Consider the following 27685-nt stretch of genomic DNA (forward strand, 5'->3'; position numbering starts at 1 on the left):
AGGAAATAAAGTAACAAACACTAATCTGAAATCAAATAAAGTGTAACTAACCATTACCGTGAGTTATCTGCCCTTGAAAATGACCTGAAAGAGCAACAACAACAAAACTCGCATTCAGGGGTAGATAACTCATAAAGTAGCACCGGGACCCCCCAATTTTTAGCTCGACTATTCGAAGAATAGTCTAGCTATTCTACTCACCCTGGCGTCGGCGTCGGCGTCGGCGTCACACCTTGGTTAAGTTTTTGCATGCAAGTACATACAGCTATCATTTAAGGAAGAAGGTTACCTTTATATTTGTATGTGCGCATGTCCAACCGGAAGCTCGCGTGACAATTTACGACGAAGTTTACGACAAACTAAATGTGTTTGTATATTCATTCTTCTGAAAACAAATCATAGACCTGTCTTCGATCTGACGCTTTATGGTTTGATAATGCAGAAATAATGAATAAATTGCCGCAGAAACGCTTCAAAACAATGTTGCCTTAAAATGACGTCATTGACGTCATGACGTTACGTGTCAGTTACCGCGCAAAATTAATAGCTTTTATCTTGAAAGTACGTAATTCTGTGCATTTTCTTTATTTGAACTATTTTCAAATAACCATTATTTGCTGAAATATTTTTTATGAGTCTTTTGTTCTGAATAATAATCAATATTTTGCTTCTTTTATGTAGTTATATTGAAATTTTATGCGGAATGTAAGAAAATGGATGATGGTAACCAATGTTATTTGGAATATAGTTGGGTGAGAGGTTACTTGTTACGGCCATTTTCAAATAAAAAATCTAGCAGTTTGATTTGTAATACCTGTTTTACAGGTTCCGTTGATAATTTGTTACTTATATACTAAAACTAAGATCTAAAATTGTTCAAATTTCAGTAGAAAATTATGGTTTCTTGAATTGAATTGATGTTACCATGGAAACGAAGCCCGTGACCTATGTATCTAAATGTAAAATTCAAAAGCGTTGACACTAGTCTATTTAAGAAACACAGCTTCAGTTTTTTATTTTCATTTCAACAATATCCATGAGAATAATAGTAGCATGCTGAACGATTTTTCCATGAAAAATTCCAGACGAGGGGTATTGCTGTAAGTATTCTAAGCTTAGAAATTTATTTGAATAAATGCAGATAACACGAAAATATAACTTACGTTAGAAATAATATGTTTTAAAGCTACATCAACTAGAAAGATAATCTTATTCAATATTATTTTATAAGAAATTACGACAAAAAGCAAGATATAAGCCATTTTAACCATCTCTGTTGCCATGGTTACTTTAAACTTTAAGAAAAATAGGGTACCATGTATAGTGCTTGGTATTTTGCTAATAATATTACCCAAATATTCCATGTTGGTCATTAACAGAATGGCACTGAAGCCGTAGAAAACCCCTATTTTTATACATAGTTGTTTAAAACTGAGAGAAATGCGTTACCATGGAAACACGAGTCCCGCGACATATACATTTTAAGCTTATATTAGAAAGCTAACGTGCATACTAGTAAACTTATAGATTATGCTGACTTCTACGGATATCAATGAAACTAAAATACTCTGAAAAGTGTTAAATATCCGTATTTTCCTTCTTCTTTCAATATGAAATACCTTTGGAGGGTCATGTTCTTCAAACCTGGATAAAAATTGAAATTGAAGGGACAGAGACAAACGAAACTGAGATTTTAGCAGTTAAAACTTCATATTACACGAAATACAAACAGATGCTGCGGTTCAACTTATTTGAATTTACCCTTGTAACAAGGTAACCTACCTCCTTAAAGGCATATAGCTTTGAAACTTATTTATTCTTTTTCTAGGTCAATTACCAACCTCTCTGGGTCAAGTCCCATAACTCTGACATGTATTTTGAGCAAATTATGCCCCCTTTTGGACTTAGAAAATTTTGGTTAAAGTTTTACATGCAAGTTACTATCTCCAAAACTAATGCAGATATTGAATTGAAACTTCACATGTGTCTTCGGGGTTATAAAACTAGTTGATAGCACCAAGTCCCATAACTCTGACCTTCATTTGGGCCAAATTATGCCCCCTTTTGGACTTAGAAAATTCTGGTTAAAGTTTTGCGTGCAAGTACATACAGCTATTACTAAAAGGCATATAGATTTGAAACTTACTTTTTCTTTTTCTAGATCAATTACCTACCTCACTGGGTCAAGCCCCATAACTCTGACATGTATTTTGGCCAAATTATGCCCCCTTTTGGACTTAGAAAATTCTGGTTAAAGTTTTGCGTGCAAGTACATACAGCTATTACTAAAAGGCATATAGATTTGAAACTTATTTATTCTTTTTCTAGGTCAATTACCAACCTCACTGGGTCAAGTTCCATAACTCTTAACATGTATTTTGAGCAAATTATGCCCCCTTTTGGACTTAGAAAATTCTGGTTAAAGTTTAACATGCAAGTTACTATCCCCAAAACTAATGCAGATATTGAATTGAAACTTAACATGTTTCTTCGGGGTTATAAAACTAGTTGATAACATCAAGTCCCATAACTCTGATATGTATTTTGGTCAAATTATGTCCCCTTTCGAACTTAAAACTCTTTTGATATTTAACATTTTGGGTAATAATTTCCTGCTTCTGTGACAATATTTCGAATAGTCGAGCTTGGCTGTCTTACGGACAGCTCTTGTTTTGGCATAAATTTGTTTTAATATGATGCTCTATGATCATGCAAAGTTTAAGAAAATTGTCTCCGCTAGTTAAATTTTTTCTTCTTTGCCTTTATGAAAACCCACACAACTGTCATATTTCCCCTTAACATTTCATCTGAAACTGCTGGTCAGAATTACACCATACTTGGTCTATAGCATACTGGCAATGTCCTCTCTCAGTTTTAACCAAATGAGGACACTTGGTCGCTTTAAGGGGACGGTAGAAGACAAAGTAGAAAAAACTTTGAACAACTTCTCATGAACCACTCGATGGATCTCCACCAGAATCACTGTAAGGTCCTCTGTCAAATTTATTCAAATAAGGATGCTTGACCAGTCCCTTTTAGGGTCGACTAGATCAGTAAAAAAAAGAAGAAGAAAACACCTTTAAATTACTTCTTCTCATGAATCGCTTGATGGGTATAAATCAAACTTGGTCTGTATCATCATTGTACTTTGTTCATTTAAGGACCGCTAGAGCTAAAAATAGAAATATCATGAAACGACTTTTTATGTATGTAGCATTCTTATAAGGTCTTCTCCCAAGTTTGTTCAGTGGGGTTTTGACACCTTTTAGGGGTCGATAGAGCTAAAAATAGAAACTCTTTAAATGGCATTTTAAGAATAGCTGGGAGGGTCTTCATGAAACCTGGTCTGTAGCAACACTGTAAAATCCTCTTCAGAATTTGTCCGAATGGTGACACTTTGCTGCTTTTAGGAGGCACTAGTTTATACTAAACACAGTTGTTACCATTAATGAGTCACTGTGTCATACATAATATGCATTGGTTAAAACATATTTTATTTTGATTTTTTTTTCACAACATGAGTACAGATATACAAAAAAAAGGATTGGACAGGAAGCTTTATAAGCTTAAGGTTGCCCTCTCCCTATATATATTTATATACATATATACATTGTTTTCAAAGTCAAACAGTCAAGGTTATGTGAGCGACTCTGGGTCAGTATGTCCCTCTTGTTCTCGAAAGCCAGAGAAAGAGAAAAATAATGCCTGGAGAGGAGTATGAGGTCATCCTCCACCATCCAAAGCATATGAGTATTATATAAACATGGAATTACTGAGAGGGTGAAGTGAAAAATGTTCGACTCGAGATATATCAATATTGGTCAGCCGAAGTCTTTATTAATATTTTGAAGGGTTAACAATCTCAGGAATGCAATATTATGCCCCGGGCATATAAACCTGTTCGCCCGTCTGTACGTGCCAGATTGCCTAAAGCCCACATTAATGACCCTATTTTAGTGCTGTTTGTGCCAGGACCTAAAAGGAGCATGGTGCTGTTGGATCAAAAGGGCACTTTTCAGGCGGTCGTTCATACACTCAACAATCCTAGTTGCAAGACCTTCTAAGTGATCTATATATAAATGACTGACACTCATATGACCTTCACCTTCAAACACGTTTTGTTTTGTCGTACACCCAGTTTATATCATACTTGCACTTGACAAGCTTGATATATAGCATTGAACAATCCAACAACATTTTTGGTCAAACAGCAGACAAAAATGACCCAGTTTAGTTCATAATCACACACAACAAGCTTGGCATATAGCGATTGAACTGTCTGTCCGTCCTTTTGTCCGTCCGTACGTACGACCATACGAACCAGATTGCCTACAGCCCTCATTAATGACACCTCATATAAACTTCACCTTAAAAACTTAAGATTATAGATAATCAGATTATTAAGGTCCAGTAAAATAAAGACAGTAGAAGTCTTTACTAGAGCGCAGTCCGAAATTATGGCGACTTTGTTTTAAGACTTTTATCAAGCATTGTAATTCTTTTAGCCGAGACGTTCACATATTGATAAACCCCTCCATTTATGCCCGCATTCCAGCGTTTTGTCAATGCCAAACTCGGCAGCAGTAACATTCGAAAAACGGCGATGACTTTCTTATCTTTAAGCCAAGCATATAAGTGTGAGCACTCATTTTCTTAGGTAAACCATTCCTATCCGATGATCGTAGTTTCGGTTCAAAATTTGGTAAAAGGTTGTTTTCAAAATTGTTGGCTTGGAGAGCAAATCATCAAAAAAAAAAGAAAAGAAAACAATTGGCAGGGTTCACACATGCATTAACACTAGAATAAATAAATTAATAATATGCCATTGATATAAAAGCGCATTATCAAAATTGATCAAGTCTATTCATGAAAGGAAATGAAAAATGCAACAACTCTCACGACCCAAGCACCCGCTAACCAGGAACTTTATGAATTGACCCCAATGATCTCAAACGCGCAGAAATGCTTACAACAAGGAAACATCAAAACAACAACAACTAAAGGTTATATGATAAACAGGTCAACAATTTTATTTTGTATGCAATAAGCATGCACAACACCTATGTAAGACACATAAAATGGAAAGACAACTATCGTAAGACTCAGTATCTTATTGTATATACATGTATAAACTTTTTTTCTTTTTCTTTTTTGTAGTTCTAAACGAGTTTGCTTGACTGCGCTGCATTAAATAATAATGGACAAATAACAACAGGAAATACACACTTATAGTATTGCACGACCTTTTTTTAACCGTGGCCTGTTCTGCCGTTGCGACCAAGATCCTGGTCTGCACAGTTCGCTATTCGGTCAGGAGGTTTTACAGTGAACGTCCCTTTGAATAATAATAGTAAATGGTATTGCCCAAATTGAATGATGAACCAGTCCATTTTAGAAATGGCTAAATGTTAAAAAAAGGATAATTGTTCATTCCTAAACTGTATGCATGTACATATCATAACGTACATTAAAATTTAAAATAAATCAAAAACAAAAATACAGAGAAAATATTCCTTTTTGGGTATGCAAAAAAAAAAAAACGAAAATAATACTAGTTTCAAGCTGTACAATACTGGATTCACCCTGTCATTGAGTTTATTGTTGTTAACTTTCAACACGACGAATTATTGAAGGCACAGACCTCCAGATTTTGGCTGAAAATGATCTTTTTTTTAATTGAAGCTTGGCCATACTTTAAACACATTTCTGCTGTCTTTTACCAATACACCACGGAGGGATATGTATTTAACGACCGTTAAATATATATCCTTATAATTTAGTCAGTTTACCTCGAGTAAAACGTTACAAACGCTTTTCAATTTGAAGTGTAAAAATTAGTAAAAACAACTAATTCTCACGTGTTTCCATAAAATATGCATTAACTTTCAAAGCTTTTTTTTATGAAATATAGCATTAATTTTCTCATACTTAAGAGTTTTCTCTTTTGTTTTTGTTGTACAATCTGGAGACCAGTGCCTTTAAACCATTGCGAAAACATTTACGAAACTACTTCCAGTGCATGCAATGTAGAGTTGTTTCCCTTCTTTCGTTTCTTTAACAGTGATCGCACAAGGATCGCTTTCTAACAGATCTGATTCGACTGAAGTATTTAAGCTTCCTCGAGTAATGATTTTGATATCATTAGTCCCGCTCGAAGCAACGATCAACATTTCGTCCTTTGTCGTACCCAAACCAAGAGGCCAGCCAGGACTCAGATCAATAACACCATGCAATTTTCCCTTTTGATCAATTTTAACCACCCTTTGCAGGGAAAAGTCGGATACGTAAATCAGTTTTCCCAGCTTTGTCACAAGCATGTACAACGGGTTCTTGAAGAGCGTTATTTTCCCCGTGCAAGGCTCTATTGACCTGAACATTATTCCATCTTTTGATAAAATTTTGATACAAGGTTTGATACCACTGTATGACACATAAACTTTGTTACCAATGAAACATATCGCACGGCATTCTTTTTGTGTCAAGATGTAACTAGTTTTCGCGAGTTCACAACCATGTGCTCCTGTGGTTACTTTTACGCGTTGCAGTTTGCCTTCACTCGGACACGTTACAAGGACCTCAAATTTAGAAATGGTTGTCAAATCCCAAACTGAGCTCCCGAAGTCAAGTTCCGTTATGAAAACATCGCTCTTGGAAAACAGTTTTACTTTGTTATTTTTACCGTCAATAGCTAGCAGTTCACCACCTGGCAAAGAACACATTGCCGTCACGTGATTTTCCTGAATATCGCTTGTTGTTGAATTAACACGGAATTTTTTCGGTCGGTGGTCTTGAATTAATCGTTTTATACTCATAGATGTTTTGGTTAGTCCACGACTTGAGCGTCCACTACGTAAAGAGGATACAAATGTCGCCATCCGAATAGCCTGTGGCCGGAATGCTGGCCTGAACCGCCGACTAGCAGACGATAATCTTGAAAGCCTATGAGGTGTTTGCCTTGCACTTGAATGTAGTTCTCCTGATGAATTAATGTTTTTGCTATTTTCGTGCAACGCCGGCAATGAAACAGATTTATTTGGTTTCAGATTATGAGCTAACATTACGTTTCCTGGATTTTCACATTGATATATTCCTGAAAGAACAGTTCTTAACTCTTCAAATACGTCGTCCGTGTTCTGGTCCTCTGTTACTTCACTAAGAACGTTGTGGAATGTTTCCAGATCTTTTCTCGCTTTATGAAGCCCTATGAAAGCCCCAATTTCATTTCCAGTATCGAGGTATTCGCTGAACTCATTCAAATATTCGTCAATTTGTTTTGCGACCCATCCTGACTGTCTAGCCATAATTTTTTCGATGGAATCTAAATTGCCCTGATGCTTGTCCATCCCTGATACTACCTCTCTCTTCAATGCACGCCTCGTTGATTGCAACATATTCCATCGCTTTGATAACTGCAGTATGCTTTTCTTCTCTTGTCGATGCTGCAATTTCTTCAACCGTCTATTGTCTTTCATCTTCTGAAACACGTGTTTGAGAGTGGTCAATTTCTTCAGTGTCGTTTCCCATTCTTTAGAATCTAGAATGCTTTTAGCCACGTGCTCAAGTCTTTCCACGTGACATCGAATATGACTTCTGTACTTACATGGTTTACACAATAAAGTGTCGTCTGTCCTGCAGTACAAGGATACTGGACGATCCCCGCAGCTGCAAAGACTTGTCTTGGACAACGCGGAGGGTGGCTTCTTTTTCGTGGGGTACAGCGACGTCTTTTTGTACAACCTCTGCAAGACACTTTCCCCAGACAACGTACTGAATATATCGCTGTCTGTTCTCTCCATCTCTAATCCTTGTTAAAATCTGAGTCAGTGGTTACTGAACGGAATAACTTAAACACTGATTACAAACATTTAGTGTTATTTTTGTTCTTCAAAATATGTAAATATCATAATTATAGTACTCCACCAGTTTAATATCTTACGTGAAACATGCCATAATATACAACGCGAAAGGTTAAATGCACTTGCGTTTTTATAAAACTCTTCATTTCTTTTTTTCCAATATCATACACAGTATTGTTTCAAAGTCAGCCGGTTCATTGAATATAACAGATCACATTTCAGTGACTATGATTGTATACATGGATCGGTATCACAAAGCAAAAACAAAACAAAACAAAACAAAAACCTGCAGAGGTAAAAAACAAAAATGACGGTCGAAATAGCATAGTCCTTAAAAGCCCCTCCAGTAGAAAATACTATTCCAAGGTATGTAAATTTATTGACGATTTCTATCTCACTATTATTATAATAAAAAGAAAGGTTTGCGGGTACCCTACAGCCTCTTTTAAAAATCATAATCTTTGTTTTTGATGTATTTACTTTAAGTTTCCATGTATTACAATAATTACTTAATAAATTTAAACTGTCTTGTAATTCATTAGCAGAATTCGCAAAAATTACAATATCGTCTGCATAAAGATCCTCTATATATACATGAAAAGCACAAATACAAGCATATTAGGTATTTCAGACAAAATACATGAATAAGCATTGTAAACATGATAGGCGATATGGTAGTCGCAACTTGACCGCGATGGTTGACCTTAGGCTGATTATTCATATCGATTATTTCATTGTAAAAATAAGGGGTGCTTAGGGTAGCCGTGCATATTTATATGGAATTAGTTTGTACACAGTTCAGTATCAAAGTATGTATACGTACATTTGATCAGTTAAAACTTTCCAATACACTTATTTATATTCACACAAATTTATATTTCCATTTTCTCGTGCAGCTCGTGTTTTACTTACACTCCTTTCCAATAATAGGTTGTGCCTCATTATGTATTATAATACAAAGGTCAACCATCGGGGTCAAGTTGCGTTCCACTATACGAATGAAAACACACGACCATAATTATCCGAATAAGACCTGCTAATAAAGACCATTGTTTAACAATAAATAGAGTAAATCGTCCTTTGATATCAAAACTCAAGTAGCTGTACTTAATCTATGTATCAAAGCGTCCTTTTTAACAACGATTTTTTTACATAACAATCTTTTGCAACTATCAAATTGATGAATGTATCAATTAAATTTATTAATTTCATCAATTCTCCATTAATTTTAGAAGTAACCTTCATGAAATCTAACATTTCTCTTATTTGTTTTCTTATTCCATCTGTTATACTCTCTTTTTCATGGTCATTTTGCAGTGTTACAGGAATTCAAACTATATTCACCCCTGATGACAATTTGAAGAAAATGAAAGAAGCCACATTAGGTGCCCACCTTCTTAAAGCTTAAGTATGTTTAGAAGAATGTTAGAATATTTTACAAAAAGAAAAAAAAGTTTGTTTTTTTTTTTGTTGTTTTTTTATTCTTATTGAGAACTTAGTGGGGCAACTCTTTATTAATTTTCGTGTGTATGTTTTTTCGTTTACTGACAAAGGTGTTGTTGCCTTGTTAATAATCTAAGCTATATGGATCTTGAAAATTGAAATACGTGTCTCACTGAAACAATGCTAGAACTGGAGTTTTAAGCATTAAAACAAGAAGATCTAAAGGATAATTTGGGTAATTCAAACAATTTTAAACAATGGAAGGGTACTAGAGCCTTTCGTTAGCTAGCGAACGATTTGAACATAAAAAAATACCCAGAAAAGTGTAAGGTATAAATCTGCTGCAACACGTGTGTTGTGAACATTACGACTGTGTTCTACAGACACGAACAAAGAAAACAGTTTTAAAAATATATAACACTTTACTGCTGATGACTTACAGGTATGGTATCTTCTGTAGGAAAGAAAACACCATTCATAAGGAACAACCTATAAATAGACTACATATATGAATTTTACGACACTGAATACTTTGACGTCGTTTGTTTGTGCAGATTGAAATTTAAGAGTTACAAATTACAGGTCTGTCGTCCAGACTTTTTTTTATAATAGTGTAAGCCGTGCTCTAAAACAGGTGGAATGAAATCATGTTTGCTTACTTCTAATTTACAACGAATCATACACACTAAGTACTATGTTTTAAGAAAACGAAAAGTGTAAATAAGGAATACGCAGTGACAAATGAATAATAGATAACAGCACTAATATATAACCAATAAGTGGAAATAGCGTGCATAAATGTGTCTCTATGACGTCGTTACTTCTATAAAGTTGTGTAGAATCTTCATCCGGAAGGTGAAGCTGATAGTCGTGTATTTCTGACACAGAATTTTAATTGTTTCGTATCATTTAGATTGTCTAGAATTCCGACTCGATTGGTTTCATCAATATTAAATACAATTTATGTATGTGGTTGCGTGAAATATGTAAGCTGATAAAGGTAAAGTTGAAGATAATCTTTATTTCATAATAAAAAGACCTCAAATATGTTGTGTGACAAACTACGTGTCAAGTAACAGATACTTACCTGAGCTTATTTTACCTCCTGGTAAACCCCTTTAAATACCATGTGCCAAAAAGGGGGCGCTACCGGTACCATTTTTCACGTCTTTGACATGGCGCGGCTAGGGATCGAGCCTCTACCTCCCGTGCTCAAAGCGGATACTCAATACAATTATACATTTTTTGTTTTGTTTCATTGATTTTTTATCTCTTTTATTTGCTGAAAAATTATTATTTTAGATACGCCTTTGTTACCTGTTCTTTTCAGTTGAGTTCGGTAGTTTATATCCGTTGTGTTCAACTGAGACGAAAATACTACTTTCACTTTCGGTTTGAATGTAGAGAATTGCTGACGCGGAAATTGGCTATATTCTTTAAAGTATGTATATCTGAGATAAAAGTTTTATCAGTTTAAAATAATAAAGTGATTAAGTTATCGTGGAACATAGTGTGTGTGCATGTGCAAGTCTGCTATCGGTAGTATCAAAATCACCACGTTTTAAAAAATTTTAACACGTGTCATTTTGAATAATGATGGTAATTTTCCAAAAACGAAAAGTGCCGTTTGTTTTACTTGTAAATCAGTTTTCCTGTATTACCATATTTTCTTAAAATCAGATATATGGTACGACAAAAAAAGTTAAGGTGCTGAAGTTACCATTACTGTGCCGCGTGAATCTTTTCAAAATAAATGCCGGTTAATGTTTTACCATCTCGTGGTTTGGCAAACTTCTCCAATAGCTATTATACGAGCATTGTTGCACCTCAAAATGGTAGCAACGCATTTTGGTAGTCACTACCAAATTCGGCCGAGTTTTGGTAGTCACTACCAAAATGCGTTACACTCAACTCAGTTTGGTAGTTTACAAAAATGTAGTACCAAAATGCGTTGAATATGTGCACATCCAGCGCAAAACGATATTAATAATAATCTCCTGATTCCTCGGGACTCTGTAGATGTTATAACACACACAAACACACACACACACACACACACACACACACACACACACACAAAAAGAATAAAAATAAAAAATAAAACATGCGTTATTCTTAAAAAAAAAAGCTGATTAATCATTTTAGTAAAAGAACCGGACGCTCTGGGTCTTTTTCACAAAGTCCTGTTCCATCATAAGTTCTCTCCTAAGTATAGACTTTTTAATCACATTTTTTAATATCCTGAAACTTGTATATAAAGGTATGTTCAGTTATTTCTTTTTGACAGTGCTATTATCTGATACTTGGAATAACCGAATAGTTTACTTACATCTACTTAAAAGGAAGTTCGTAGAACAACTTTCACATAGTTTTGATTTTGTCTTAAGTTCACTTAGTGAAACAGGCTTGTCAATTTTCACTGAATCAAACAAGAGACAGAATACGTCCGTAATGCAGGAAGAATCACAAATGTGAAGTGCGACATTATGATGGCAAAGTGTGACAGTAGGATAGTGAAGCGCGACGGTAAGATGGTGACACTATGAAGGTGAAGCGCACAAATATGATGGCGAATCGCGACAGTACGAAGGTGATACTATGGTGGTGAATTGCAACAGTACGAAGGCAAAGCGCGAAAGTACTACGGCGGATGGCGGAGCGCGACAGTACGATGGGCTGTCGTCATTGTACTGTCGCGCTTCGCCATCGTCCTGTCATTTGATGGCATCATACTGTCGCGCTTTGCCATCGTACCATAGTACCTTCACAGCTCGCGTTCACAGGCCTCACGGGGCAGCGCATAAAATATTTTAGTGAAAGATAATCTTTGAATATCTTTAAGGTCGACATAATCATCATCTTCGCCATCTCCGCATCATTTTGCAGTATTTATTATGCTAACTGGTGACTGAACTGAAAGGTGAAGCATGCACGGAGGACTCGTTTATATGATAAAGAAAAATGGTGATAATTCTAATACAGGTCCTGGTCAGAAAGATTGTTATAAATTAATATTTGGAAAGCAAAGCAGATCAGATCACGCGTTTTGTTTTTGCTTTTTTGCAGTCAGTGGCAGAGTAGTTAGAAGGCTGGATTAAAGCGCAGGCGGTCCGGATTCGATTCCCAGCTGATATTCTGGCCAACCCTATATAAGAAACATTAAACTGGTGATCCGACTGACTTATAAGCAATTGGTTCGCTCATGATATTCCCCAATTAAAATTATTACGCTTATACTTTTAGTGAAGCAATTGCATAAATACCGTTATGTAAATACTTTATGTTCTTATGAAACGCTTTTATGTTATTTCATTTTTACTGAATGACTTCTAATCTGTTTGATTACAAGGTTGATAGTGTATCTAGGTAGTTTTAGAATAAAGTAGGTCTTCGAGAGATAAGGTTGTGCTCAGTTTGGAACTTGGGCGACATTGTCGCCGTTTCTACAGACATGGAAATTTTAAAATGTATTGGTACGTAAAGTTGATAATATATATATGTTTTATTGATGTTATATGGTTTAATAATCTTTAAAGACCGTGATTCCAAAATTTATAACAGTCTGTACCGTCTAAATAATTATTATTTGACATCAGATCACGTGCCCCGCATCGTACGACTGAAATGATGTATGGAAAGACACGAGTGTTTCTCTACCATTAAAACAGCTCGAAAGTCGCTATATGACCTAAATTGTGTCGGATTGATTCTATACTGATACAGAATCCAGGAACGAGGCAATGTTAATTAGTTGTTGAAAACAAACATTTGAACCCGTATGAAACAAATCAAACGAATTGAATGTATTTGAAGTAAACAAGAAAGCTTCGTCTTTTTGCGAATGGCCGTTTTCATTGTTTTGAGAGAATGGAGTTCAGTTAATCTTTCTGTCTGTTTTTATTTCAAATTGTAGTGTTTCCACGCGGAACTGTGGTTTGGTTTAATAAAATAGTGCATTTATTTTAGGCGAAACGTGCATATTGAAAACTAACCAGATATTCCATCAAATCCTGGTGCCCCTCGACATTTGAATTTAAGGATCTAGGAACCATAGTTGGAGCCTGGTCTGCACTATGGTCGAAACCAGCACTGTTCACTTGAATTTCAGAAACCATAGATTGACCGCACTATTAGTTCCGTTTAAAATGCTCCTAGTATGTGCGAAGCTGGCTTCATAATAAGCAACTGGTTTACGAAATTCGACGTTTACATTTCCCGACAATTCGAAGTATACGGAAAGACTCCCCCCGTCGTCGTCGTCATCATCATTCACAGCTTGGTTAAAATTTTGTAGCACTAGCACTTGAGGTACAATAGTACTAAATATACAATCAAGCAGCACGTCCGAGCCGGAAAGAAAAAGTTCTCATTTTTTCCCAGTTAAAGTGGCAATTTCATGTTTTATGTAAGCCAGTTCCTGATTTTATTTCGTTGTGGACCTATACTTGACACTTTGGTAGCATTTTCAAGGAGAATTTTTGCATTTATAGAAAGTAAACAAGCCTTATTACAGATGTGTTCATACCCACATTTTAGTTGTCAGTTTGGAAGATATTCCATAGTAACAACCTGTCAGACAAAACATCGCTTATAAGATACACGACCCCTACCTTTTTTTGGTGTTTTTTTTGTGGTCTATATGTCATTTAAGAACATTAGGCTAGTAATTTTTTTTAAATGGGCCTAGCTATGTGTTACAGCTCCCAAAGTTTGTTATTTTTTATAAAGAACATATAGCAAGTTTATTTACTACTGTATACCCTATTGATCTCCGTTTGATTCAAACTTAAATCAGTAAAAACTGTTGTCGACATCGTATGAGGCAAGATATATAACTGCAGCTCATATAGTTGATGAATTATGTTCCTTTTTTACTTTGATTTTCAGTTTAAAGTTTTATACACCTTCAATCATTATCGATTATTGCTGAAACTTAAAATAAATATTCCACATCATCACCTACATCATATGAAACAAGTTGCATTACTCTGGCAGAAATATTGCTTAAATTATGTCCCTTTTATACGTAGAAATTATGGTTAATGGGCTGATGCACTCAATCTCTGTTGCTACTAGATGTATTTGACCTAAACTTAAAGTGTTGTGCAACGTTATCATCCTAACATTCAAGCGACAGCTCTGATTTCCTAAAATATGTTGTATTTCACCATCAGGCAATGAAATAGTCGAGCGAGTTGTCTCCCCAGAGAGCTCCTGTTTAATGTTGAGAGTAGGACATTCGAAAATAACATTTTATGGCCTTTTTGTATATAACTTATTGATTATTTGTGAAACAAAAAAATGTAATACAGCTTGATTTGTAAACAAACTGTTATAAAACATTAAGAAATCATATTCTGGCCCATATAATTTATATATATATATATACATGTGTATACAAAATTATTCGTCTGACGATTTAGCCCAATTAGTGTTTATATAGATACAGTTGTGTCACGACTTGTACTGATTTGAACACAAAACGTGTTATCATGGAACAATCCTCTTGATGTAAAAGAACTGAATGTCAGAGTAGATTAGTTTATAGAACTCATAAAGCGATATTTAAACAAATGTTTGACACACTTTTTTTACTGATTAATATAAAATTCTAAAGAAAATATGAAGCTACTTTAAATCGTTGTCGAGTCAACTAAACAAAACAATAGCTACTTCCTTCAATGGTGGAACGGTCGATGCCCGTAATGCGATTCGAACTCCTGACTTTCGGATTGAGTAGTTCATTCCAATTAAGTACTGGAATAAGTTTTTGGACAAGACTACATTTTCATGAAGAAATATTAATCTTAACCCTGCTAAATTTCTAAAATGGACTGGTCTGCAGTACCATTTATTATTCGAAGGGGTGTTCACTGAAAATTTACTGACCGAATAACGAGCAGTGCAGACCATGATCAGCCTACACGAACGTGTCGCAAAGGCAAAATCACTTGCCACCAGCAGGCTAAAGGTTAAAGAAAATGTATTTTATGGATTTACTGACATGCTGTAAAAAATTTCATTCGAAAAATTGTAACCTTATCGAGAGGTACTGAAAGCCGTGGAATGTAGAAACCACTCTTAAAAGAAAATTTGTTTTCGTTCGGAGTACGTTTTTTTCTATTTAAATTGTCCTTATTAATAAAATTGTTCACAGGCTATCGGGTTCAAAAGCGTGTTACAATTAGAGTTTCTGGCATGTTATAACATTACAACATCCGTAGTATATGTACATACTACTTAAAGGCAACCTTTACCTTATGTATTCTTAAAGACATATTCAGTGGAACAAGCTTCGATTTATTCAACGTGCAGAAAAATGCAAGCTGTGTTTCCCAGAATATGCTAGAATATGGACATTTGATAATTTCTCTCGAGTATTTTTTTTCCAGCAGTTATACTGATAATTGCTAACACCGCCACTTCACAAGGCGTGCGGCGAAGAACATTTGGTAAGCCATTGCTTATTCTTTTAGCTGTCTAACTATTTCAACATTTAGAAAGTGAATTAAATGAATTATTTTTTAAAAGACAGAAAATGAAATAACACACGCAGAATATGTGAGTATAGTGATCTTTTCCAAAGGTTAAAAGATAGGTTTCAGTAAAATGAAAAAATATGTGGTTTTTTTGTTTTGTTTTGTTTTGTTTTTTAAATATTAGAGCAATGGAACTGTTCATTTATGCGGTTGTGTTGCGTTTTTAGTCTTACTTCAGTCAGTCGTTAGGTAGCTATATACTTGATTAAACCCAGTGCAATATTCTTGAAGAATGGACACTTTTTGAGAAAAAGGATTGGCATGAAAAACTAAAGTTAGAGAAAAAGTGGAGTTGGTGAGAGAAAAAATAGAGTTGATAACACTAAAAATAAGAGTCGGTGAGAGAAAAATAGAGTTGTTAGACGGTGATAGAGAAATTACGAACGGTCAGAGACATAAAAAAAGAAAGAAATGGAATCGGAGAGAGAAAAAATATAGTTCGTAAGAGAAAACGGTTAGTAGGGTCGTTGAGAGAAAAATATATTTGGTAAAGGGAAAAAGGCTTGGTGAGAGGGGAAAAGGACCGGCAAGAGAAAGAATAGAGCTTGCAAGAGGAAAATAAATGTTTGGGTGAGAGGGAAACTAATAGAGTTTAGAAGAAAAAGAAAACATTTGCTCGTTTAGAGAACAAAAAAGGGTCGCTCGTTTTAACTGATCTTTGTCTTGATTTATAACAAAGCTAAGATAAAGAGTATAACTTACCTCTTTTAAGAATTGAGTCATAATAACAGTATAATATTCACCTTTACTAAAAAGCTTTTTACCTTTGAGTATAGTTTTGTTTCAATAAGTATTTTTTATTTTGCGGTTTTCTTACAGAAGAAAAAATCGATTCAAGAACAAGCTATAATGCAGAAGAACAAATACATTCATCAAGGCGTTTGATGTTCCTGGAAGACCTGCCTGCTAGTAAATTATTTTCTATTTCCTGCTGTGTATATTTATTGTTATTTGAAAGAGAATGTATGTACAGGTTGTATAGTAGTGGTAAGCAGTAGCAATGAGCAGTACAAAGAATAGAAATAGTGAAATAGGCAGTAACAGTAGTAAAAGCGTGAAATTGGCAGTAGCAGTAACAAAAATGTGAAATTGGCAGTAGCAGTAACAAAAATGTGAAATTGGCAGTAGCAACAGAAGCAGAAGAAGCTTAAGAATGAGCAATAGCTAGCAGTAGTAGTAGAAATATCGCGAAATCAGCAGTAGCAGAAGCAGTCGCAAAAATGTGAAATTGGCAGTGTCAGCAGAAGCAGAAGTATTAGAGGAATTCGCAGCAGCTGTAATAGCAGTAGCAATAGATATCTCGCGAAATCAGCAGTTGCAATAGGAACAAAAATGAAATTAGCAGTAGCAGTAGCAGCAGAAAATTCGTGAAACTGACTGAAACATTAGCAGTTGAAAAATCTTGAAACTGGCAGTCGCAGTAGTTAAATTGTGAAATTGGTAATAGCAGTAGCAGCACGTTTTTGCTACTGCTACTGCTCTCTACTTATACTGATATTGCTGCTACTGCTACTGCCGACTTCACGTGTTTTGCTACTGCTACTTCTACTGCCAATAATACCTTTTTGCTACTGCTTCTGCTACTACTGCCATTAACACATTTTTGCTATTGCTAGTGCTGCTATAGCTACTGTCAATTTCACATTTTCACTACTGCCCCGGTCAGTTTCGCGATTTTTCTACTGCTATATAATACTACTAATTAGCTTCTACTGCTACTGCTGCTACTGCTATTGCTACTGCCAATTTCAAGATTGTTCTATTGCTACTGCTAATGCGTATTTTTCTACCGCTACTGATGCTACTGCTGCTCCTGCTTTTGCTTAGACTGCATCTGCCAGTTTCACGATTTTCTACTGTTACTGCTGCTGCTTATACTTCTTCTGCTACCGCTACTGCTACTGTTTCTACTTCTACTTTTACTTTTACTTTTACTTTTACTTTTACTTTTACTTCTACATCTACTTCTACTTCTACTTCTACTTCTACTGCTACTGCAACTTCTACTGCTACTTCTACTTCTACTTCTACTGCTACTGCTTATACTTCTAATGCTACTGCTACTGCTACTGCTCCTGCCAACTGCACATTTTCCTTATTGCTATTCTTCTATTGCTGCTGCTAACCACGGTTTTAGCGATCGCTTATGTACATGTAATATAGATAATTCCTGTTGCCTAAATGGACAATATACACCAAAGTGCCAGAGTCAGAACTGTCACGCATAGTTATAAATCTTGTTTAAACTTCTATCAGTGTAAGAAAATGCTATGAGAAATATATTCAAACGATCGCGGTTCCTTTAATGAAATTACCTTTTAAACAGCTTGGTCTGAATGGACGGTAAGAGGAAGTTGCTCTGTATCGTGTGATGGTCAAGGTTACCTTGAGAAAGAGCGTACCTGTTCCACAGGGAAACACAGTGATTGTGAAGCCATTGGTGGGAAATGGTGGTCAGTGGAGGCATGTGATAATGGACCATGCAGTGCGAGTATGCTTCCGTTTTTTCATAGACTGAAAAGATCAAAAGTTACCAAGACAACGCATTTCATTTCCCGTTTCGCATTTTATGTCTTTATCAGAAATAACAACGTGCGATATATAGAGAAAAACAGGTTACTGTCATTTGAGAAAGGGCTTCTGAGACAAGGTTAGATATGGTCCTGGAAGAAGCGAGGCATGCCGAGCTCCTTCCAGAGTCTTAGAAATCCCATTTTCAAAAGACAGTAACCTGTTATTCTACTTATCATGTCATTACTAACAACTTGTAATTTTTTGTTAAGTAGGAGCGCGAATTACTGACTATAGATATTTACTGAATGTACATCACAATAGAGTTAGCGGAGCTCTTACAATCTGATGTCCTTGGTCTTTATCATAGGTTTACACAGTGTAAAGACTGCTTTTCTCAGACAGGCTTTATCAGGCAGTTGTTATAGTAATGGCATGATAAAAATGACGCCACGTCCATTAGGACGCCAACGTCAACGTCAGAAACAAACCCAAAATAGTATATTTATATTATTGTACATAATAGATAAGAATACTATTTTTTTTTCATTGCAACACCTCCACAGATTTAGCAAAAGATAAATCTGGTAGACCTTGCTAGAGCTAGCATTTCCCCATTAACCTTGTTTTGGAGTAGATGAAAAATGTTTGGTTTGATATTGAAAGCTAATCCACTGTGGAACTCAAATCTATTGAAGTCATCCAGAGATTACTGGATGGAGTGATGCACTGGGCTATCGAAGTTATTTTAATGAATAACTATTCAAACAGCACTTTCAGGAGTAACCAGATAATGGCGGAAAGAAAAAAATCCGTATGTTTTCCCAGTTGCTGTTTTGATTTCATCGTGAATTAATATATTTGACATTTGACATTTTGGCTGATGAATCTCTTTCAAGGAGATTCTTTTACAATTTTAGAAATGTAAACAAGCCTTATAACACCTGTATTCATACCCAAGTTTAGCTTTGACAGAAAGACAGACAAAAAATCCTCGCTGGAAGAAGATATATAATCCCTGTTTGCTTGGTGTATTTTTACTGTTGTTTAAAGGTTATTTATATATGTATGGTAATTCTTTTTTAATATCGACACGGTGACATCTCGCAGAAAATTGTTTATTTTATATGTATCATATACACACCGTAGCTCTCCGACCTTGGGTTGTATTCAAGATGGCGGCACAAATGGCAATCGAAACAATACACTTGACATCTCAGAGCCACCAACCTAGAATGACCAATCATCTAATGCTGTTTTTGATCTATATAGGAATTTTTAGATGTTCATTTGCAGTGACCGACCTTAGGCTTTTATTGTTAGAGTTTGGAAACATTTGTGATCAATTTATTAATATATTGCGGTGTTATACTATTTAGTGATTTATAAGTTAGTAGACATGTGTGGTAGGTCACTCGTTTAGTGAAATAAATGTATTTGCAAGTGGATATACAGTCAACCCCTTGCTAAAAGATCAGATGTGTACAGGGATACTTTTAGAACTATAAAGACGGTTAGTTTCATTTCAGTTTAAACATTTCAGTGAATTTAAACCTGTAAATAAAGACACACCTATGAAAACCGTCAGTTTCATTTTACCCTTTTTTCAGCCACTTGTATAAATGAAGACCATTCTGTGGCTTTCCTTCGCGGGGCCTTTATATAAAGGTTTGACTGTAAATATTTTTAAAAGGTTGGACAGAATGGAACTCGCAGACATCGTGCTCACAATCATGTGGAGAGGCGGGGTACTACGAGGTCAAGAGAAACTGCTCCAACAGAGTGTTACGTGATTGCGAGGCACAAGGAGGAAGGTACTGGGAAATACGTGTCTGTGACAATGGACCTTGTGTAGCAAGTAAGAAACCGTAAAACCTTTTGCCATGTTATCAGTTCTCGCAATTTTATCAGCATCGCCACAATTTCCACTAAAGATAAGAAGAACCTTTTCCCTGCTAAATTTCTTAAATGGACTGATCTGTCATTCAGTTTGGGCATTCGAATGGGTGTTCACTGAAAATTTACTGACTGCTTAGCGAACAGTGCAGACCATGATCAGACTGCACGGATGTACAGGCTGATTTTGTTCTGTAACTGGTTGCAAAGGAAGAATCACTTGCCGCCAGCAGGTTAAAGATTAAGTGGTTGTTCAATACTAAACTTATTTTTGAAAGCGTTTCAATAATTAACTAACTGGTTACTTGAAGCTTTTGCAAACACTATAACTTCACTTGTTCGTCCAAGTAGCGTCCGTTTTCAAAACCGTTAGTTGTTGGTAAGTACTTTACCTGTTTGTTACGTTTTTGTCTTAATTTTTATACTTTGCCTTTAAAAATTAAACCAACAGCAGAATGTAAATGAAGACATATATGACACATTACCATTTATTGAAATGGTTTTCATATATTAGTGTAATATCTTTCACGTTACAATTTCACGCAGCCGTGTTCATGTTGCATTTTATCCAGACGTTATAGCATACTTGTTATAATAAAATCTGTTATCCAAGAAGAGTTTTATCATGTGTGTTATTTGCTATTCAGCCTGGATGGAATGGTCTGCATATTCAACATGTCAGAAATCGTGCGGTATAGGCGTCACGGTCAGGTACCGTAACTGTAGTACGGGAGTTAACTCTGATTGCACCGGCAAAAGTTATCAGCTAACCGCCTGTAATGCTGGGCCTTGCATAGGTTTGTATCAAATAACTCAACAAACCAACACTGACCTGAACTTTTTGGTTCAAGTTTCACTGTCTTGCCATATAAGATAACCGTAAATAGTCATAGTGCAAAAACGTTTAAAATTAAAAAAAGACGTATGCTTCTTGTTTTAATTTCATAATCGTTTTCCAACCCTATAAGAGCTTATGCAGTGCTTTTAAAAAGCATTAAAATACCGCCTATCAGGTTTTTATGACCTTTGACAAAATGGTCTCCTTTACATTTTCACAATTCAACAGTTCTGAACTTTTTAAAAGATAATAATGAAATACGCTGTTTAAAGCCATTATAAATTAAATGAATTATCGTCCACATTTGTCAAAAAAAAGGGAAGTGTTTGGGGAGGATTTACATTTTTTTATATATTTTTGATGATTGATATGAAAAAACAATCATGACGAGCTAAAATTTAAAAAATAATGTAGAGAATATTTAGATTACTGTTTTATAAATTTAGATTTCTTAAAAAGATACAAAAGTCGAGACAATTATATTTTAGTAGACGAGCCTAATATACTTAAAATTTTAACGTTATCAAGTAAGTGGATTTAAATGAAATAAAGAACAGCTTGATTTAGTGGTGTTCAGCCTATGAATGAGCCAGTTTCCGTTTCCTCGAACAATTCCGTTATGAAGTCTTCTTGTGGTCATTGCAAATGCATTCCGTGTCGGTCTCGCGTACCTAATAAAAGTTTGTTTATAAAATTCTTAATACAAATCATAAATAGTCTTTGTAGTTAAACAATATTGCGTTGTTTTGAAAAAAAAAGCCAAATAAGATGTCCGGTATTTGTTTTCTCCACTGACCATATAAAGCAAAATGTTTTAAACCCCTAGATTGTTGCCCTTTATTTCGCATGAAGGTAGGATAAGTTGTTTATATACAAAACAGTCTTTGTCAATTAAATAAACGGGTATATGGGAAATATGAAATATCGAGGCGAGCTAGGATGATAATCAAGCAATTAGTTTATTATGACCTAATGAAAATTATGATAATGATAATGATGATGACAATGACGATGATGATAATGCTGTTGATGATGATTATAAAGCTATTATCAATTTATTAACAGAGCACCGCCTGCGGGTGCCAGCGCTCGTCTGTAAATGCTTAAATCATAAGACAATATAGAAGATAAAAGTGATGATTCAGAGCCTTCATTATCACCTTTTGGTGATAAAGAAATGTGAACAGTTTCAAAGCTATAAACGTTTCAAAGCTATAATCACCTTCTGGTGGTAATGAAAGGTGAAAGTTTCAAAGCTATAATCACCTTCTGGTGACAAAGAAAGTTGAAAACTAAAGCTATAAACACCTTCTGGTGATAAAGAAAGGTGAAAGTTTCAAAGCTTTAATCACCTTCTGGTGATAAAAAAAGATGAAAACTAAAGCCATAAACACCTTCTGGTGATAAAGAAAAGTGAAAGCTTCAAAGCTTTAATCACCTTCTGGTGATAAAGAAAGATGAAAACTAAAGCTATAAACACCTTCTGGTGATAAAGAAAAGTGAACACTTTCAAAGCTATAATTACCTTCTGGTGATAAAGAAATGTGGAAGTTACAAAGCTATAGCTTAAAATGAATAAACAAAACAAAACAAACAAAAACAAATTAAAAAAAAGTTCTATATTGAAAAGGGACATAATTCTTTAAGTACAAAAAGATACATAATTATGACAAGTTAGAGTTGTCGTCCTTCGTCTACATACACACCTTGTAATAATAAAGAAGTGTGAATTTTTTTAAAAAAGTTTTTAAGAAAAAGTTAATATAAACAAGATCTTTATCAACGCCAACGCCGACGATCAAGAAACGACAATGAATACCTCGTATATAGACATAAGCTAATAATAGCAGTCTTGTATCAAACAACTATCATTTTGAATTTCTAAAAAATTCACACTTTATTTTTTCTGTGTTTTAGCTGGATTAACAACAAGTACAACAACAACAACAACAACAACAACTCCAAAACCAGTTCCGGCATGTAAGTAACTGTACTCTGCATTTAGTAATCAGACAATACAAAAACCACAAAAAAGCTAGATCTGCCTCAGGCGGAAAAAATCAACAACACGAGTCTTGTCTTTGCTCTTACAGAGTTCTGCTTCGTGAGCTATTTTCGGTCTTTGGAGTTACGTCGTTCGAGTTTGCTGGCAATATTAACATACAGAAACATTCAAAACTTCCGAACATTTTAGTACGTACACCGTTTGAAATTTATTTTAAGGACCCATAATGACATTTGGCAATTCTCGTTCGATTCCGTATTCTCCCAATGCTGTTTCGGCATTTGTCGTCTACCCATTCAGTTCATACGAACAACCAGCCGAAGAATGCCGAAATTGCATACGGAGGATACGTATCCGTACGGAAATTGCCGAATGTCATTACCGGACAATTACTTTATTTTAGTATGGGCAGAATGGAGCAATAAGGTTGTTTGCTCTGCATCTTGTGGACCAGGATATGGTGAAAAGACACGCACGTGCTCCACCGGAAGTAAAGCAGATTGCACAGGAAAATCATGGAATGTGTATGCATGCAATTTAGGCGAGTGTATCGGTAAGTTATAGTAATTTTATTTTATGGAACTTGATGCCTTAGATAGAATGCACGTGATATAAATAACGGTTCGTTGAAGAGTACACATAGGTATATAATATGAAATAAGGCAAAGCCTCAAAGCGAGCTCAAAGAAATCGGATTTAGCTAAAAATATTATGCATCATTTATTTGTCACAAAGAAACTATTCACTAGTCACAAGAATTCGGCAGAACCTATTCACTTGAAAAAGTCTACATTTAGTGTCACCATACCTGTAACAGTGAATATCATACGTTGCAAAATTTATGGGAAGCCGGTGTTACGGTGACGTCATTACCGCGTTCCCGTTTCTTTCTGCTTATTAATGACATTTTTTCCATTTTCTGGCCGATGCTTGATCTTTTAAATGAAAACAATATTTTTTTTCAAACAATTGGAAATCATTCTTTCATTATTGTTGAGTGATGAATATTTTTTAGCAATTGAATGAAGTTCTGTATTCACTCCGGAAAGAAGTACTTCCTGTGAGTACCTATCCGCTAGGGTGCGCTTTTTAAAAACTTCCGACGAAACTTTTCAAATCCATCACCAAGTGTGCAAGTATACTTGCGTTAACATAAAGCTCGATTCTCGAGCTCGCTATTACAGAGAAAAACATTATTTATGACAACCTGTCACAGCTGCAGTCCATATACATGTACCGAATAGGAAATTACACAATGATGATAGGGGCTGCAGTGCACAAACACTCTAAATTCTTCTATCATAATCAAAACATCATTAAAACATTAAGAAGTAGTGCTTTAAAATGTTTTCGTCATATAATGCAGAAATTGGGGAAAACTCTGCTTAATGATAATTTAGGTCTTCATTTAGTCATTTATATTAAAACCCACACACTTATTTTTTCTTGAAAATTAAGTCATATATTTAAAAAGCCTGATATGGTCTTAACTTTCTAATTTTTATTTAACATAACACAGTTGATGGATATTGGGGAGGATGGCAGGAGTGGAGCACGTGCGGAGTGTCTTGTGGTGGAGGTCAGATATCCAGGTCAAGGTCATGTGAATATCCCGATCCAAATATCAAAGGTGATCCATGCAAAGGAGACAGCACAGAAACGAAGCCCTGCAATACGGATAAATGTCCGGGTAACACTTTAGATAGTAAATTATAAAACAAAGTTTAGAGGTATAATTGGACTTCCGAATATTTCGTGCGTTTTTCACCGCGACATAAAATACCTTGATGGCTTGATCGCAAAACAAACAAACAAAAGAAACATCAACATTTTTATCGAAGAATACACCAGACATCTTTAATGTTTGACACCCACATGAAGATTTTATAAAAAACACAGCTTTTTACAGTGTTACTTCTAATAAACGGAGGAATTTTATTACCTCTTTTGTCACCTTCCAGTTTAAAGGTCAGAGACATAAATAGCTTTTAAGTTCTTAGTTTCATTTGTGTCGTTCGTTTTCTTCGTAGTTTTTAATAAAAGTTAAGATAAAAGCAACATAGATGTTTCTGCTGCCATAGTTAATGGAGTATGGACACAATGGTCGGTATGGTCGCAGTGTTCAATGACGTGTGACGAAGGAGACCGTTCGCGCACGCGTAGCTGCTCGTTCCCAAGCGACGCTCCTCACGGCAACGACTGCTTTGGCCCTGCAACTGACACAGAAAAATGTAAAAAAGCTGACTGCTCAGGTAAAATTTATTTGCAATCAAATATTAATTTCAAGTAATCATTTGGATGGTCTGTAAGTAGACATAAGTTAATTGGTAAACTTGATTTCATGCCAGTTGTACCAAAGCAATCACATATACTAGTATCATATTATTTTATCTCATATTTATGACTACAGTTATCTAATCATAAATTGATTAGTACTGTTATCTTATCTCATAGTTGATGGATACCGTTATCAGTTTGTTGATGGTTACTGTTATCTCACATTGACTGGTACTGTTATCTCATATTGATTGGTATTGTTATCTTATCTCATATTGATGAGTACTCTTATCTTATACTGATGGGTACTGTTATATTATCTTATATTAATTGGTACGATTATCTTATCTTATATTGATTGGTTCTTTGATCTTATCTCATATTAAATGGGTACTGCCATCTGGTCTTATACTTGATTGGTATTATTGTCAATGGATACTATCATTTCAAAGTTTATGGGTTCTTTTACCTTGTTTTATACGAGGGTAATTCAGAACAGTTTGAGACTGTCCATATAAAATGGAGGAAACTGTATTTAAACAAACTGCTTGCATTAGTCCCTCAAAGTATTCACTCCTAACAGAAACGCACTTTTCCATCCGGTTATCCATGACCTGAAAACCGCAGAGTAGTCTGCCCTTGGTATACTAAGTCTGCGACACCAAGGGCGCTTCTGGAATTGTAGCGACGTCCAGCCAGCACCCTTTCAGCAAAGGAGAGAGAAAAAAATCACAGGAACTTAGATCGGTTGATTACGGAAGATGCGGTAATTGCTTGACCTGCTGGTCCTGTAAATACATGTGTTCAGCATAATCTTGTGTGCAGATGCATGGTCATAAATAAGGCAGATGCCCCGTAAACGAGTTTTTGGGCGACGTTTAACGTAACGTTTCCTAAGTTAATTTGAACCTTGTCCCTGTAAAACTTCCATGTAATAGATCTGCGGGATGCACTGTGTATTTGCACAACAGAGCCATTTGAATTGAAGAAAACTGTATGAAATATCCATTCGCAACATTGAGTTCTTTTTGCGTTAGCAGGTCCTTCTTACCTGTTCCTAAGCCACTGTTTATTGTTTATCCGCAATTGAGGTTCGAAACAATATACTCATGTCTCATCCCCTGTAAGCAGTTCATTAAAAATCTCCTGTCGTCTGCTGCATTTGTTTTTATATATTTTTAGAAGGATTTTGAAGTATAGTATCATTTTAGCTTTTTGCGCTTTGTTGAAAAATGAGGTATATTCTACCTTCCTTGCACGGCCGCACATTTTCGATAATTTCAAGTATTATGTCAGAATTCTATGAACACTTCTGGGTGAAATGCCCACTGATGCAACTATTTTGGAAACTGTATACAATGTATCTTGATTTTGACTCAAGGTTATCTGTTATTAAATACTTTTGCCCACAGTAAACATTGGTTTTTGATGGGGGAAGAATCACCGTAAACAGTTTTAAATTCTTGCAGTTTCTGCCTGGCTGGTATATCAGAGAACAATCGGCGTGAAGTTGGCAGTACAGCAGTAACAGCAGTAGGAGCAGTTAACTGCTGTAACTGCTGGCAGTAGCAGCAGTTAACTGCTCCTACTGCCAGCAGTTACAACAGTTAACTGCTGCTACTGCCAACAGTTACAGCAGTTTATTGCCTGTCGCAGTTAACTACCACTAGTTACAGCAATTGATCGTGTTTACTAACACCAGTTAACTGCTACTACTGCCAGCAATTATAACAGTTAATAAAGCTGTATTACCAGATGATGAGAATGACATAAGGTATTTATTTTGTCAGTGTCCTACATATAATACTGCCAGCAGTTAAATTGTGTTATTAAAATCAGTTTTACAAGTTTCCTTCAAATGTGTAATGGGCCGTAAAACCTACCCTTCCCGCTTATACATTTGTCCGCATCGTTTAAAGATCATTGAAGCGTTCTTAATCTATTTCTATCAAGAATTTTCTGCCCTTGATACCGACTTTCAAGGGCAAAAAATTCAGGATCAAGCCTGGGTACCTATGATTTAAATACATATTTTCGTTCTAAACTTGATTCTCAGTAAGTATACAAAGTTTAAAGAAATACTGCCCGTAGGAAAAGTTTTTGCCCTATAGGAAATTGTCCCATTTACCCTTAAATTCTCCTATAAACTATGTACCCTGCAGTTAAATGGTTTACAAGTCTCTCCCGTCTCATTTATGTTTCTGCCAGCAGAATGGTCTATGAGATACGGTGTTCCGTTAGGACAATCGTGACTTTTTATATAATTCTAAAGCGCGATGCACGATGATACGATGACAAAAACGCGATGGCGCGATGGCAC

General features: G+C 35.4%; 2 protein-coding genes across 5 annotated transcripts in view; one reads left to right on the forward strand and one right to left on the reverse strand.

Annotated features, from left to right (window-relative positions):
- Window positions 1-5978: 5978 nt before the first annotated feature.
- LOC128547758 (uncharacterized) lies at window positions 5979-7796 on the reverse strand. Its single transcript, XM_053520905.1, has one exon. The coding sequence runs from the start codon at window positions 7794-7796 to the stop codon at window positions 5979-5981; it is 1818 nt and encodes a 605-aa protein (XP_053376880.1).
- A 4878-nt stretch (window positions 7797-12674) lies between these two features.
- Window positions 12675-27685, forward strand: part of LOC123530313 (SCO-spondin-like) — an 88639-nt gene continuing 73628 nt past the window's right edge. For 2 of the 4 annotated variants that reach the window (XM_053521871.1, XM_053521874.1), the window contains exons 1-10: window positions 12675-12772; window positions 15692-15751; window positions 16658-16747; window positions 18165-18329; window positions 20043-20207; window positions 20893-21042; window positions 23001-23063; window positions 23492-23641; window positions 24608-24778; window positions 25170-25340. In XM_053521871.1, coding sequence (XP_053377846.1) covers window positions 12751-12772; window positions 15692-15751; window positions 16658-16747; window positions 18165-18329; window positions 20043-20207; window positions 20893-21042; window positions 23001-23063; window positions 23492-23641; window positions 24608-24778; window positions 25170-25340 — 1207 coding nt within the window. In that variant the 5' untranslated portion in view covers window positions 12675-12750. The remainder of the gene's footprint in view (window positions 12773-15691; window positions 15752-16657; window positions 16748-18164; window positions 18330-20042; window positions 20208-20892; window positions 21043-23000; window positions 23064-23491; window positions 23642-24607; window positions 24779-25169; window positions 25341-27685) is intronic. The other 2 variants (XM_053521872.1, XM_053521873.1) reach the window with 2 other exon arrangements.

Source organism: Mercenaria mercenaria, chromosome 13 (genome assembly GCF_021730395.1).
Source record: "Mercenaria mercenaria strain notata chromosome 13, MADL_Memer_1, whole genome shotgun sequence".
NCBI classification, from domain to species: Eukaryota; Metazoa; Mollusca; class Bivalvia; order Venerida; family Veneridae; genus Mercenaria; species Mercenaria mercenaria.

Coding starts and splice junctions, on each gene's coding strand:
- LOC128547758 (XM_053520905.1), bottom strand. CDS start 7,796: ATGGAGAGAACAGACAGCGATATATTCAGTACGTTGTCTGGGGAAAGT.